Source organism: Oncorhynchus masou, chromosome 29 (genome assembly GCF_036934945.1).
Source record: "Oncorhynchus masou masou isolate Uvic2021 chromosome 29, UVic_Omas_1.1, whole genome shotgun sequence".
Taxonomy (NCBI): Eukaryota; Metazoa; Chordata; class Actinopteri; order Salmoniformes; family Salmonidae; genus Oncorhynchus; species Oncorhynchus masou.
The window spans coordinates 40,377,266-40,391,385 of record NC_088240.1 but is presented as its reverse complement, the minus strand read 5'-3'; the positions used below and the strand labels follow the sequence as shown (position 1 = coordinate 40,391,385).

The 14,120-nt window shown below is 41.7% G+C and overlaps 1 protein-coding gene across 1 annotated transcript in view; it reads left to right on the top strand.

Moving 5' to 3' along the window:
• LOC135519646 (G protein-activated inward rectifier potassium channel 1-like) overlaps window positions 1–6,771 on the top strand; it is a 30,753-nt gene extending 23,982 nt beyond the window's left edge. Inside the window, exon 3 of the mRNA XM_064944887.1 lies at window positions 4,718–6,771. Within this exon, the coding sequence (XP_064800959.1) occupies window positions 4,718–5,355 (638 nt within the window). The 3' untranslated portion in view covers window positions 5,356–6,771. The remainder of the gene's footprint in view (window positions 1–4,717) is intronic.
• Window positions 6,772–14,120: the final 7,349 nt, after the last annotated feature.

The window sequence follows — 14,120 nt, the reverse complement described above, 5'->3', positions numbered from 1 at the left end:
AATATTTTAATATCCTCTACTGATTATGCTCCATTAAGTGGTGTGTTATATTGATTTTTAATATGTTCTGTGTCTTTGGTAGTCTTTTGGATGTGACTTTTAGCTTACAGTGTTGTTGACTAATATAGCAGAGAGGCTCAGTTGGTAGAGCATGGTGCTTCCTATGCTAGGGTTGTGGGTTCAATTCCCGCTAGGACCACACATACGTAAATGTATGCACAACCAAAGATTTCAAGACTAAAGGCTGGGTGTGTTTGTAAATTGTAACAGTCCCTCCTGCAGCAAAGCACCTCCACAACATGATGCTGCCACCCCCGTGCTTCACGGTTAGGATAGGGTTCTTCTGCTTGCAACCCTCCCCCTTTTTCCTCCAAATATTGATGGTCATTATGGCCAAACAGTTCTATTTTGGTTTCATCAGACCCGAGGACATTTCTCCAAAAAGTACGATTGTTGTCCCCATGTGCAGTTGCAAACCGTAGTCTGGCTTTTTTAATGCGGTTTTGGAGCAATGGCTTCTTCCTTGCTGAGCAGCCTTTCAGGTTATGTCGATATAGGACTCGTTTTACTGTGGACATAAATACTTTTGTACCTGTTTCCTCCAGCATCTGTTCTGGAATTGATTTGCACTTTTCGCACCAAAATACATTCATCACTAGGAGACAGAACGCATCTCCTTCCTGTGCGGTATGACAGCTGCGTAGTCCCGTAGTGATTATACTTGCATACTATTGTTTGTACAGATGAACGTGGTACCTTCAGGCATTTGGAAATTGCTCCCAAGGATGAACCAGAATTGTGGAGGTCTACAATTTTTATTCTGCAGTCTTGGCTGATTTATTTAGATTTTCCCATAATGTCAAGCAAAGAGGCACTGAGCTTGAAGGTAGGCCTTGAAATACATCCACAGGCACCATTCCTTTTGACTCTAATTATGTCAATTAGCCTATCAAAGGCTTTTAAAGCCATGACATAATTTTCTGGAATTTTCCAAGCTGTTTAAAGACCCAGTCAACTTAGTGTATGTAAACTTCTGACCCACTGTAAACAATTGTTGGAAAAAACATTTGTTTCATGCACAAAGCAGATGTCCTCACTGACTTGCAAAAACTATAGTTTGTTTAACAAGAAATTGTAATGACTACGAGTTTTAATGACTACATCCTAAGTGTATGTAAACGTCCAACTTCAACTGTAGGCCTATGGGTATGCATAAGCTCTAACATGCATATGGGTGTTTTGAATTAATTATCACCTTAGAAAGCACTGTCCATTTCTTTGTTTTAGGCTTTGGAACAACATCCACTCGGATCATGTTTTCCACTCAGTTTCAACCTGTTGTTGAACTACTTACTTCAAACTGATCAATCACAATTTTAAAAGGAAGATACTGTTTTAATGATATGTGTTTGATTTGATTTTCGATCCCATTTGCATTGATGTCCGAGTGGTTAGAGGGACAATAGAGCACTCGACACGAAAGCACTCAGAACTGCAGAGCGATAGGGCAGAAATAATACTCAGAATACGCTGACCGTACTCAATGTTCCCTTGGGCACATCTGTAACTTAACTGTGACTATTAAAAACTGACCGTAGAAACAGTGGCAGAAAACACAGATGATCATAGCTTCAATTAAAGATAAACAATACCTACTGTAACACGATCTTTAGTTTCATTGAACACTTATTAATTCATTCCTTAAGAATTCTGATTCATTTATTGCTGCATCAACATTTTTAAAACTAGTAGTTAGTAGTTAGTATACAATGCGTGATATTGATATCAGGGCAACCACTCAGCTAATGGACTTGAACAAGGCTCCAAGAACACAAGTGCTTCCAGCATTTTTATAGCTTGCATACTTAGTTAAAAGGAAATGTAAGAAGTGGCTCAGTTCAATGTCCTGGACTGACAAATGGTCAGATGTTGATCTCATCTCTGTTATAATTCGTTTTTTGCTTAATGAATTCATGAAATTAATTATGGGGCGGCTGTGTAAAATACCGTCTCCCGTAGCCATGTTTTCCTAGACATTCAAATGTACAAAAGGTTGTTGCATGGAGCTCTGCTCAGGGTGAATTGATACAATGCAAGTAATCAGATCATGTAGCTGTAATTACGATAGCATCTGCCGAATAACAGGGACAAGAGGGTTATCCTGAAGATGAACCCGTAGCTTTATGTAAAACAAATTCATGTTGCGGCTCATTAATTCAAACCTCATCATTCAATCCTCATTATATTAATTTGTTTACGGGGATATGAGTGGAGTGTTTATTAAGCATTCACGATGCCTGGTGCTCATGATCGAGTATCTTAAATCCATGGAACTGAACCTAGTAAACTTGAAACTTTCCTTCACTGAGCCTTGATGGCAGCATGGCTGACCACACTGAGCTTGCTAAAAGAGTACAGCAGAAACCTGCCTCATATGACCTATCTTATCTACACCACATGGCCAAAAGTATGTGGACACCTGTTCGTCAAACATCTAATTCCAAAATCATGGGCATTAATATGGAATTGGTCCTCCCTTTGCTGCTATAACAGCCTCCACTCTTCTGGGAAGGCTTTCCACTAGATGTTGGAACATTGCTGCGGGGACTTGCTTCCGTTCAGCACGAGCATTAGTGAGGTCGGCCACTGATGTTGAGCGATTAGGCCTGGCTCACAGTCGCCGTTCCAATTCATTCAAAGGGTGATCGGTGGGGTTGAGGTCAGACCTCTGTGCAGGCCAGTCAAGTGCTTCCACACCGATCTTGACAAACCATTTCTGTATGGACCTCACTTTGTGCACGAGGGCATTGTCATGCTGAAGCAAGAAACGGCCTTCCCCACAGTGTTGCCACAAAGATGGAAGCACAGAACCGTCTAGAATGTCATTGTATGCAGTAGCATTAAGATTTCCCTTCACTGTAACTAAGGGGCCGAGCCCAAACCATGAAAAACAGCCCCAAACCATTATACCTCCTCCACCAAACTTTACCGTTGGCACCATGCATTCGGGCAGGTAGCGTTCTCCTGGCATCTGCCAAATCCAGATTTGTCTGTCAGACTGCCAGATGGTGAAGCGTGATTCAACACACCACTTTTCAAGAGTGCAATGACGGCAAGCTTTACACCACAATGGCAGCTGTGTGCGGCTGCTCAGCCATGGAAACCCATTTCATGAAGCTCCCGATGAACAGTTATTGTGCTGACGTTGCTTCCAGAGGCAGATTGGAACTCGGTACTGAGTGTTGCACCCGACGACTGACGATTTTTACGCTATTCAGCACTCGCGGTCCCGTTCTGTGAGCTTGTGTGGCCTACCACTTCGCGGGTGAGCCGTTGTTGCTCCTAGATGTTTCCACTTCAGAATAACAGCACTTACAGTTGACCTGGGCAGCTCTAGCAGGGCAGAAATAGGCTGAAATAGCCGAATCCACACATTTGAAGGGGTGTCCACATAGTTGAATTTTGAATTTGAAGTCCCATGAATGGTAATATATCTTTTAACTTCCCAAAGAGATATGAGTTGTCAGGAAAATCCATTGGACTCATTGCACCCTTGTCTTTGCTAAGATTCCTGTGGCCCAGCATTGAAGTCATTTGATTATCTTAATATGCTCTCTTCTAGTTCCTAACCAAGGTCACTGTATGAACTGAATTGATGAGTAACAAAAGGCTCCAGGGTGACTTAGACAGAAGACATCTACTCATTTCGGGAAACTTTTTGAAAGTGTCAACACGATTCACGGCCTCTGAAATAGCAATTGTTTCCCTAATAATGAAAGTCAAAATGAAAGCAGTCTTTTGGGAATAAAGATGTCCAGTCGTTTTAATGTTGAACAATTGTTTCCCTAGCGATGAAAGGCTAAATGAAAGCAGTCTTTTAGGAATAAAGATGCCGAGTCGTAATGTTGTACTCCGGCCAAAGACAATGAATCACGCTCGGGTGCACTGTACTGTATGCATTATGTGATAGATGAATGCTTGTAGTTGCTTATTTTCAGGCTTCCGGTATTGCTGCTCAAACATGAATGAGAACAAGAAGATACGCGTTACAAATGTGAACAACAGTGGCACCTTTAGTAGTGCATCATCTTAGCACTAATGTAGTGAATGACCAGTGACAGATGATGACCAATTAAGAAATTTGTTGTGTGCTTTTTTAATCACTTTAAAGAGTTATTGGGGAGAAGGAATGGCTGAGTTATTTTCTTGTCAGACCGGAGGAAATCTCTGAAAGCCAACATTGTTTATATGGTAGGGCTTTTCATCTAATAAGTAATTGCTGTATGGCCTCTAGGCCAGTACTGCTATTCTCTGCTTCTTTCTCAAATTACTGAGGAATTAGTGTTGTATGGAACCTGAGCATCAAATTATTGTTTTTTGTAGGTACATTTCTCTGTTATATGTACTAATTAATCAAGTACATTTTGTGAGTGATATTGTTTGATGAATGAAAACAATCTTTTATGAACACTTAATTGGCACTGCGCCAGGCATGTAATTGAGTAAGGGTTGCACTTTGATTATGAAGTGTTTGTTTAACGCTGTGCTAGTCAAATATTTAATCTCCACAGCATTAGCCTTGTGTGCCTTGTGCACTGACAATCTGACATAATTCTCTGCGTAGAGTCGAAGTCATCAAGTTAATTTCCTGCAATAATGATAATCAATCCAATCAACCATGATCTTTTTGTTTCTCTGTTTTGTCTGTGTTTGACAGGGATGACTTGCCAAGCGAGGACCTCTTACACTGAGGACGAGGTTCTATGGGGACATCGTTTCTTCCCAGTCATCTCCCTGGAGGAGGGGTTCTTCAAGGTGGACTACTCTCAGTTTCACGCCACGTTTGAGGTTAACACTCCCCCGTACAGCGTGAAGGAGCAGGAAGAAAACCTGCTCATGTCCTCTCCACTCATGGCCCCGTCCCTGTGCAACAGCGGCGAGGGAGGGAAGAACAGCTCCATGGACTGCCTGGAGAACCTGGAGGACAAGGAGAGCACCACCACCAAGCTGCCATCCAAGCTGCAGAAGATGCAAGGGGGCGGCTGCGGACGGGACGGGCTGCCCATGCCTAGGAAGCTGCTGAGGATGAGCTCCACCACTTCAGAGATGATCTACCCCGGGAGCATGGGGGAGCTGCCCATGAAGCTGCAGCGCATCAGCTCCGTCCCAGGCGTCTCCGATGAGAAACAGATGAGCAAGATGGTCTCCAAGATCAGCTCCGATCCCATCAGCCAATCCGTGGCAGACTTGCCCCCCAAGCTGCTAAGGATGCAGGGGGGAGGGGGGGTAGGGGGCCGAATGGACGGACACCTGCCCCCGAAACTCAGAAAGATGAATTCCGACCGCTTCACGTAGAATGGGCAACCCGTTTTAAGTTATCACACCCCATACCTTTATTCCAACCCTTGTATTATTTCAAATTTATTAAAAGACATGATTCTTATACTCAAGAAAATGTAGTGTATATATTCGTACAGATATACCTTATATAAAGGGGGGGTGATGGAATACAGAACATTTGTTCCTGGATGGAAGCATACGTGCTATGATGAAAGACCTCTGATTTTTTTTCAGGACAATGTACGATTAGCACAATCTGGCATGTCCAATACACTAACCGCATGCAAAACAGATTCGCTCTAATTTCTGGCATGACATTTATTGCTGTATTATTTTACAGAGATGATTTGAACAGTGACATTACTTACAATGGGTCCGAACATTTGCACAACGCCAGGTGGTTTACAAAAATGAAAAACCTACATCACATGGGTCTCATTTACGGCGGAGAAGGCTGCATACATTTGATTTGAGTTGGCCGCTTTTGTTGTTTACTGTAAAATTGTGTGGCAGCGCTCTGTTAAATTGCATGCTACTATTATTGTCTTAGCAAGACAAAAGGTAATAGACACAGATGTTTAGCCTTTACTATATTACCTTGTTTCCATTTCCACATTTGTTCACGGCGGTATTTTTGGAGGATGTCTTACCATGTGAGATTTTTACACCTTCCTTCGTTCAGCAAACGTACTGTATGTTGCTGGGCGACGCAATCTATATTTGCAAATGCATGGTCCACATCATATGACAGGTTGGAACTGGGCACAATCTTATTCAGCAACGTGAGCTTACTTTTCAAGGTAACACTTCTGTTGGAAGGGCCAATACTACCGCCTTATAAGCACAACATAACCATTACACAACACACAGTACACTATTTAGGGTACTGTTCATGGCAGGAAGCATTTATGGCTTTTTGACAAATGTCCTGAGCAGTACTGTACAATGCCTCTTTTACATGGAAGTTAAAACAACTGAACACACGGTCGTGTATGCCTTCTCAAACAGTCGTTTTGAAGTTCAAATGATTATTTATTCGACTTTTCATTTGAAACATGTGCACCAAAATTTCGAGTTAACTGTCACCGCATAGATATAGATTTAGAGGTGGACCTATATTTAGGAAAAAGTAACCACCTTTGTCTTAAGAGTCTATTATGCTCTCTCTTTAACTCAAGCAATAATGTTATTCTTAATGACTATAATCTTTATATACCCACAGGGTCTGCAGCAGCCCTATTACCAGTATATTTACAGAATCAATGCCATGGAACCTGGTCCTACTAAAACCACCAATGACGTTGTATGATACTCAAACTCTTCAGGAATAAAGATCTAAGAGGCCATTGTTGACACGTTGATTTAATGGGACACGGGTAGCTTGCTTTTTGCACTGTCACTGTCAAATAAATAAAAAAGTTTTGCATAGAAGACCCGAAATGTGTTAAATAAATTCTAGTTGTTATGGGCATCACATAATATGGTACAATATGTATCGAATGTACTATATGAATAAGTATGATTGGGGTTTATAGAGTTACCAAAAATAGTTTATTATATAATTCAATGCAGTATCATATCAAGCTTGCCGTTAGTTAAGTCTATTCTCTATCCAGCGATAAGCCTTTGTTCAGAATCTTAATAAGCTATTTCTAATATATGAGATAGATATGAATATGAGAGCTCCTGATGCCATTATCCTCAGTGGTTCTGGAGTAGAGTCTAAATCCTCATTATGCACCTTAAATCAGCACTTACCGCTACTGAGCCAATTTCACTTTTATCACCAAGGAGATCTTTGCAGCCGGTGCCATTTGCCTTTATCATCTGCCCTGAGAGCGGCGGTGTCGCTGAGATCTCTATCCATTAAAGGTTTCATAACCGCACCCCCAAAAAGAAAAACTGCACCCGCACTGCATTCATTGACTTCTGTGAGCTTTGAAGACGTCGAATCTTTGTCATATGTTCTATGTCCCCCACAATTCATGAAACAAGACGGGGAATAACAGAAACGTTGACTTGCGATGCTGCTCAGACACGTTGGTTGAATTAGAATTGGCAGAGCAATTTCATTGAATTCAATTCCAGGGCTCTGCTGATGTGGCTGTCGAGGGTTTTCGAGGGTTTTATAAAGTGTAAGGGAACTTAACCGCAATAAAAGGCAAAAGGCATGTTGATATCTGAAGCGTTAAACACGTGAAGGAGTTATGAAAATGTTCATGCTTTTTCATACTAATATCCAGGAAAGTGAGGCTGCCTATTGCAAGGGAACTGCAGAAATTGGCAGCTGATTAGGCAAATAAATTCAATTTAGAGCTGGCTAGTAATGCACTTAAAATGACTCAATTCTCCGTTTTCGTCCATCAGCGGTCCACAGAATCCAAGCGGTTGTAAAATAAAGACCCTCTCCATCGATTTGTTTTCTAAATAACAGAAATGTTCTTCCATTCAGAAATTTGCAATTATAATGCCACTTTGTTTTCATATCACGACACCAGTGGCACTGAGTTAAATATTAAACGCTAAATATAGCCTGTTGACTTTACGACACTGACTGTTTGCGTCTCCCTCTCTCCCTCTCTCCCTCTCTCCCTCTGAGTGACAGCCGAAAAGACACTTTAGGAATTCTACATTTAAATCATCTGCACCAGAGTTATGCTGTCCCTAAATAGCTATATGGAGAAGTTGGTTTATTTCGGACACATCTTAGATTGAATTATAGGAAAGTGATTCCATCATCCTCACATTCAATTAGTGACATACGGTACAGAGAACGTGAGGTGCCAATTGTCGCATGTAAGGAGATTCTTTGAGATCAGAGTGGAAATGTAATGGGGTTCCACTATAATCAGAATACACAGTATTGCAGTGCTGTCGTTGCATTCATGCTCCATCTGTAATATTGTACGTGTCAGTGGTTTCATAGAACTTAAAACCAACCTTCACCAACATGGTACGGTTACTAGAGTGATGTTGGAACTTAGGTCCCGGGCACATTATACTGGAGGACAATCTCACATGGTTTAAAGTGATGACCCGCTTCTGTCCAGGGACACTGAAAGCCATTTGCCTTGAGGATGAGTTTACAGAACTGCATGGGGATTTCCCATTTATTTAGACGTTAATGTGGTACCCGTGCATTTGGACTCATGACTCATGTGAGCACAAAGGTGCTAGTTGGGTCAACAACACTAGCGTTTGGCTGTTTGTTGATGCTCAAGGCATCATTGAACAGCACGCGGGTTCATGGTACCCCGACACACTGACAAAAGCAGGAGGAGTTGCCTTTCTTTGTCATTTTATACTGTAGCTATTGCCATTGTACGTCTAGACATCGACAAATGTTGAGCTCATTGTTAGTATGTGATTGGAGAAAGATGTTGCTATTCAAATTTCACCCCATTTCTCCTGCTGCTGGAACAATGACAGTCATAACAATCGAGCCTTACGTCACTGAAACCGACATTGCCTTGGGATTCATCCAAGGTTCGGTTGACGATGCCTCTGATGCTGTAACTCAGATTTACCCTTTCAAATCCACGTTACATGTGCCATAATGACTTCATTCAACAAAGGCCAAGACTGACAGGAGTGGCGAGAGAAGTGCATTGCCGACTGAAGCTGAGGGGGCATAAACGGGTTGTGTAGGGTGAACAATGTTTTTGTCACAATCCCTCCAAACCAGTACATTTGCAGAATTTCAGTGATCAAAGTTGAGTCAGCAAGGCAGGATATTACTGTGAGGGTAAGATTAAGACGGTAGAAGAGAGTGAGAAGAGAGAGAGAGGGGGACAGGGAGAGAGTGAAAGAGAGAGAAGGACAGGGAGCGAGAGAAAGAGAGATAGGGAGAGAATGATGAGAGAGAGAGGGACAGGGAGAGAGTGAGAAGATGGAGAGAGAGAGATGGACAGGGAGAGAGTGAGAAGAGGGAGAGAGAGATACTTTCCTGTATTTTTGTCTGATTCTGTCAAGGCTTGTTTCACAGATTCACACCTCTCCAAATTCCTGTAACACAAAGAAAGCCAGCGAGGCTGAATTGCTATTTTTAGTTTATTGACGAACAAAACCTTAAGAACGATGATACATTTGGTGTGGTGCCAGAGACTGTTCTACAGTCTGTATATAAAAAAAGATCAAATTAAGTCAAAACAGTCCATATCCAAACCTTTACTCTTCAACCAGTGGTTAGAGCGTTGGACTAGTAACTGAAAGGTTGCAAGTTCGAGTCCCCGAGCTGACAAGGCACAAATCTGTCATTCTGCCCCTGAACAGGCAGTTAACCCACTGTTCCTAGGCTGTCATTGAAAATAAGAATTTGTTCTCAACTGACTTGCCTAGTAAAACAAATAAATAAAAAACAGTATTGGGAAGTATGGTAAATTGTAAGAAAAGGCTCGTGAACCCACGTAAAAGACAGACAATTAGACACACAGTTCACAAGATCAATGGGAGAGAGAGAACCCCCCCCACACACACGCGCTCTTTTATTCTCTCTATTTTTTCTCTTTCTATCTTTTCGCTCGCTCTCCAACTTGTGCCCCCCCCCGACTCCCTCCACACATACACACAGGGACGCATACTCACAAACATATGCAACCTAACAGATGCCTCGTCTCTGGTGTATTGTATTTGTAAGAGAACTCTGGTGTAGGCGTCGGCAAAACAGCTCTGCACCTGAGTCAGAATCCATCTCGGCTCGAGTCGCCAGCAGCGAACGCACTGGAAAAGAGCTGAGGGGGAAATCGCACCAGGCTCACTCTCTCTGGAATACTGTGCCTCTGTCCCAAATGGTACCCTCCTTTTGACCAGGGCCCATATGACTGATCAAAATAGTGCACTATATGGAATAGGGTGCCATTTCAGACACAGCCTGTTGACACTCTCCTTATTTACTTTACCCCCCCCCCCCCCATCTCATGTTTGCTGTGAGATCCCCGTACAACTGTTGCCCTCCTTCTCTGCCAATATGATTTTGTTTACAGTGTGAGCACAGCCAGCAAAATAACTAAATTGGTTCTGTGAAGGTTCCCAGAACATTAGTTGCTGCAAATGTTCTCATAACACAGAAACTGTCCAGTCGTACTGATGATTATATAATGTTTGTATAAAACATTCACCGGATGTTGCATGAACGCTCTCAGAACACATGTTGTCCGTTGTTTGAAGGTTCCCAGAATGTTTCATTACGTCGTGGGAACAGTCTGGTGAGAACATTGTGGGGACTTCACAAAAGACATGTTCCAAAAACACATACGGTCCAGTTGTGTGGATGATTCTACAATGTTTTTTAGGGTGCAAAAAAAACATTCACCTGATGTTACAAGAAAGTTCCCAGAACACATTTGGTCTGTTCTTTAAAGAGTACCAGCATATTTCTTTAGGTTGTGGGATCATTGTGGGGATATGACAAGAGATAGGTTCCCAAAACACTAAATATGACATTCATACAATGTTTAAGTTAGGTTGCACAGGACATTCCTATAATGTTGTAAGAATGTTGACGGAACACCTGGTCTAAGCTATTTAAAGGTTCCCAGAACATTTTATTAAGTTATGGGAGTTTCCTGGGATGCCGCAAGAACATTCTTGTCATATTCACATAGGTTGCACAGAACATTCCCATGATGTTGCACAATGTTCTACAATTTCCAAATAAGTGACTTTTTATGACATTCATATTCAGCATATTCCTTTTAGGTTTAACACAATATCCCATTGAAGTTTACACAATATACCTTTTACCTTGTCTTGGAGGTTGTCAAAACATTTCAAGAACATTTAAAAAAAAATGTTATATTTAAGTTTGACCTAATATTACCACAACATTCACAGCATGAAAATGTGAAGCTTCTTAAAGCCTACAGTGCCTTGCGAAAGTATTCGGCCCCCTTGAACTTTGCAACCTTTTGCCACATTTCAGGCTTCAAACATAAAGATATAAAACTGTATTATTTTGTGAAGAATCAACAACAAGTGGGACACAACCATGAAGTGGAACGACATTTATTGGATATTTCAAACTTTTTTAACAAATCAAAAACTGAAAAATTGGGCGTGCAAAATTATTCAGCCCCTTTACTTTCAGTGCAGCAAACTCTCTCCAGAAGTTCAGTGAGGATCTCTGAATGATCCAATGTTGACCTAAATGACTAATGATAAATACAATCCACCTGTGTGTAATCAAGTCTCCGTATAAATGCACCTGCACTGTGATAGTCTCAGAGGTCCGTTAAAAGCGCAGAGAGCATCATGAAGAACAAGGAACACACCAGGCAGGTCCGAGATACTGTTGTGAAGAAGTTTAAAGCCGGATTTGGATACAAAAAGATTTCCCAAGCTTTAAACATCCCAAGGAGCACTGTGCAAGCGATAATATTGAAATGGAAGGAGTATCAGACCACTGCAAATCTACCAAAACCTGGCCGTCCCTCTAAACTTTCAGCTCATACAAGGAGAAGACTGATCAGAGATGCAGCCAAGAGGCCCATGATCACTCTGGATGAACTGCAGAGATCTACAGCTGAGGTGGGAAACTCTGTCCATAGGACAACAATCAGTCTTATATTGCAAAAATCTGGCCTTTATGGAAGAGTGGCAAGGAGAAAGCCATTTCTTAAAGATATCCATAAAAAGTGTCGTTTAAAGTTTGCCACAAGCCACCTGGGAGACACACCAAACATGTGGAAGAAGGTGCTCTGGTCAGATGAAACCAAAATTGAACTTTTTGGCAACAATGCAAAATGTTATGTTTGGCGTAAAAGCAACACAGCTCATCACCCTGAACACAACATACCCACTGTCAAACATGGTGGTGGCAGCATCATGGTTTGGGCCTGCTTTTCTTCAGCAGGGACAGGGAAGATGGTTAAAATTGATGGGAAGATGGATGGAGCCAAATACAGGACCATTCTGGAAGAAAACCTGATGGAGTCTGCAAAAAACCTGAGACTGGGACGGAGATTTGTCTTCCAACAAGACAATGATCCAAAACAAAGCAAAATCTACAATGGAATGGTTCAAATATAAACATATCCAGGTGTTAGAATGGCCAAGTCAAAGTCCAGACCTGAATCCAATCGAGAATCTGTGGAAAGAACTGAAAACTGCTGTTCACAAATGCTCTCCATCCAACCTCACTGAGCTCGAGCTGTTTTGCAAGGAGGAATGGGAAAAAAATGTCAGTCTCTCCATGTGCAAAACTGAGAGACATACCCCAAGCGACTTACAGATGTAATCGAAGCAAAAGGTGGCGCTACAAAGTATTAACTTAAGGGGGCTGAATAATTTTGCACGCCCAATTTCTCAGTTTTTGATTTGTTAAAAAAGTTTGAAATATCCAATAAATGTCGTTCCACTTCATGAGTGTCCCACTTGTTGTTGATTCTTCACAAAAAAATACAGTTTTATATCTTTATGTTTGAAGCCTGAAATGTGGCAAAAGTTCGCAAAGTTCAAGGGGGCTGAATACTTTCACAAGGCACTGTAAGAATCAGGTTGGAATACAATTATGTTTCTATCCAGAGTTAATTAATGCCAATTCACATTTGAAGGTGGCACAGAGACACATGGTATTTTCATTTCATAGGGCATTTGAACAGCATTTAATTATACAAACACAACCAAATATATATTTTTTTTTACACTTCATATGTTGACAAACCTGCAATGTTTGGTTCCCAAGACAGGTATTTTATCCTCTGGACCACAAGGGAAGCTCTCTTACATTTAATTGTTTTGTCAGTATATAGCCATGACAGTATGGTCAATCAGGGATCCTATGCTTCATTTTCAGCCTTCGGAGACATAACTAACCCAGGGAGATACTGCTAACTGGGTTATCCATCATCACTTCCACCATCGTATTTATATGCTGCACACATCTGGGCCCATATTTACAAGGTAACCAAGACTATGAGTGCCGATCTAGGAGCACTTTTTTTTTTCAGATCATGAAAAATAAGACAGGGGGGGGGGGTGTCATATCAAGCATCTCAAAGTAGGAATGATATCGGATTCGTTTTTTAAAACAGCAAAACGGTCGATTTATTCACAATGTTTTATTTCTTACGGTCTAAATTCTGCATTTCTGACTGGATTTATTCATCTGGATGAAATATAGATAAATGCTGTTCAAATGTCCTATGAATGAGGGGGGGGGCTTTACAGCGCCCCTGCTCCGTACTCGCCGAGAGCTCCCGATAAATCTATAACGAACTTATCCTGAAAACTTGATAACTTTACCCATACTTATTACTACACTGTAGCCAAGAGTGGTGATATGCCTAAGAGATAAAAATGTAAAAAGGCAAGGGAAGCACCGAAACAAAACAAGAAACGACGGAGAAAGAACCTTTGACCGTGGCCTCCTCGGAAACCAAAAATGGCACCATGACACCCCAGGGAGCAGCTAGGCCAGCTCACATCCTCAAAGTGATCAAAGGCAATGACTCCATCACAACACAATTTAACTTTAAAACTGCTGAGATCAGCTGCTCCATCTCAGCACAGGTGTCTGAAATCAAAAACTCCCTCTCAGTCTCCGTGGACTGCAGGCGACCGGCCCAGGACATGGTTGATTGGCTCGCTGACCGGGTTAATGTCACTGCGAGCTGGGCTATGTCCCACTAGCCTGGTTTATTGCTTGCATAACCGGTAGGACTGCTTTGCTGGATTATACTATAGTTTACTGACAGATCAATGAGGTAAGACCCCAATATCCATGTAAACAAACTTTGTTTTTACCAGACTGACATTGTTTTTACGTTGTTATTTGGAACAGG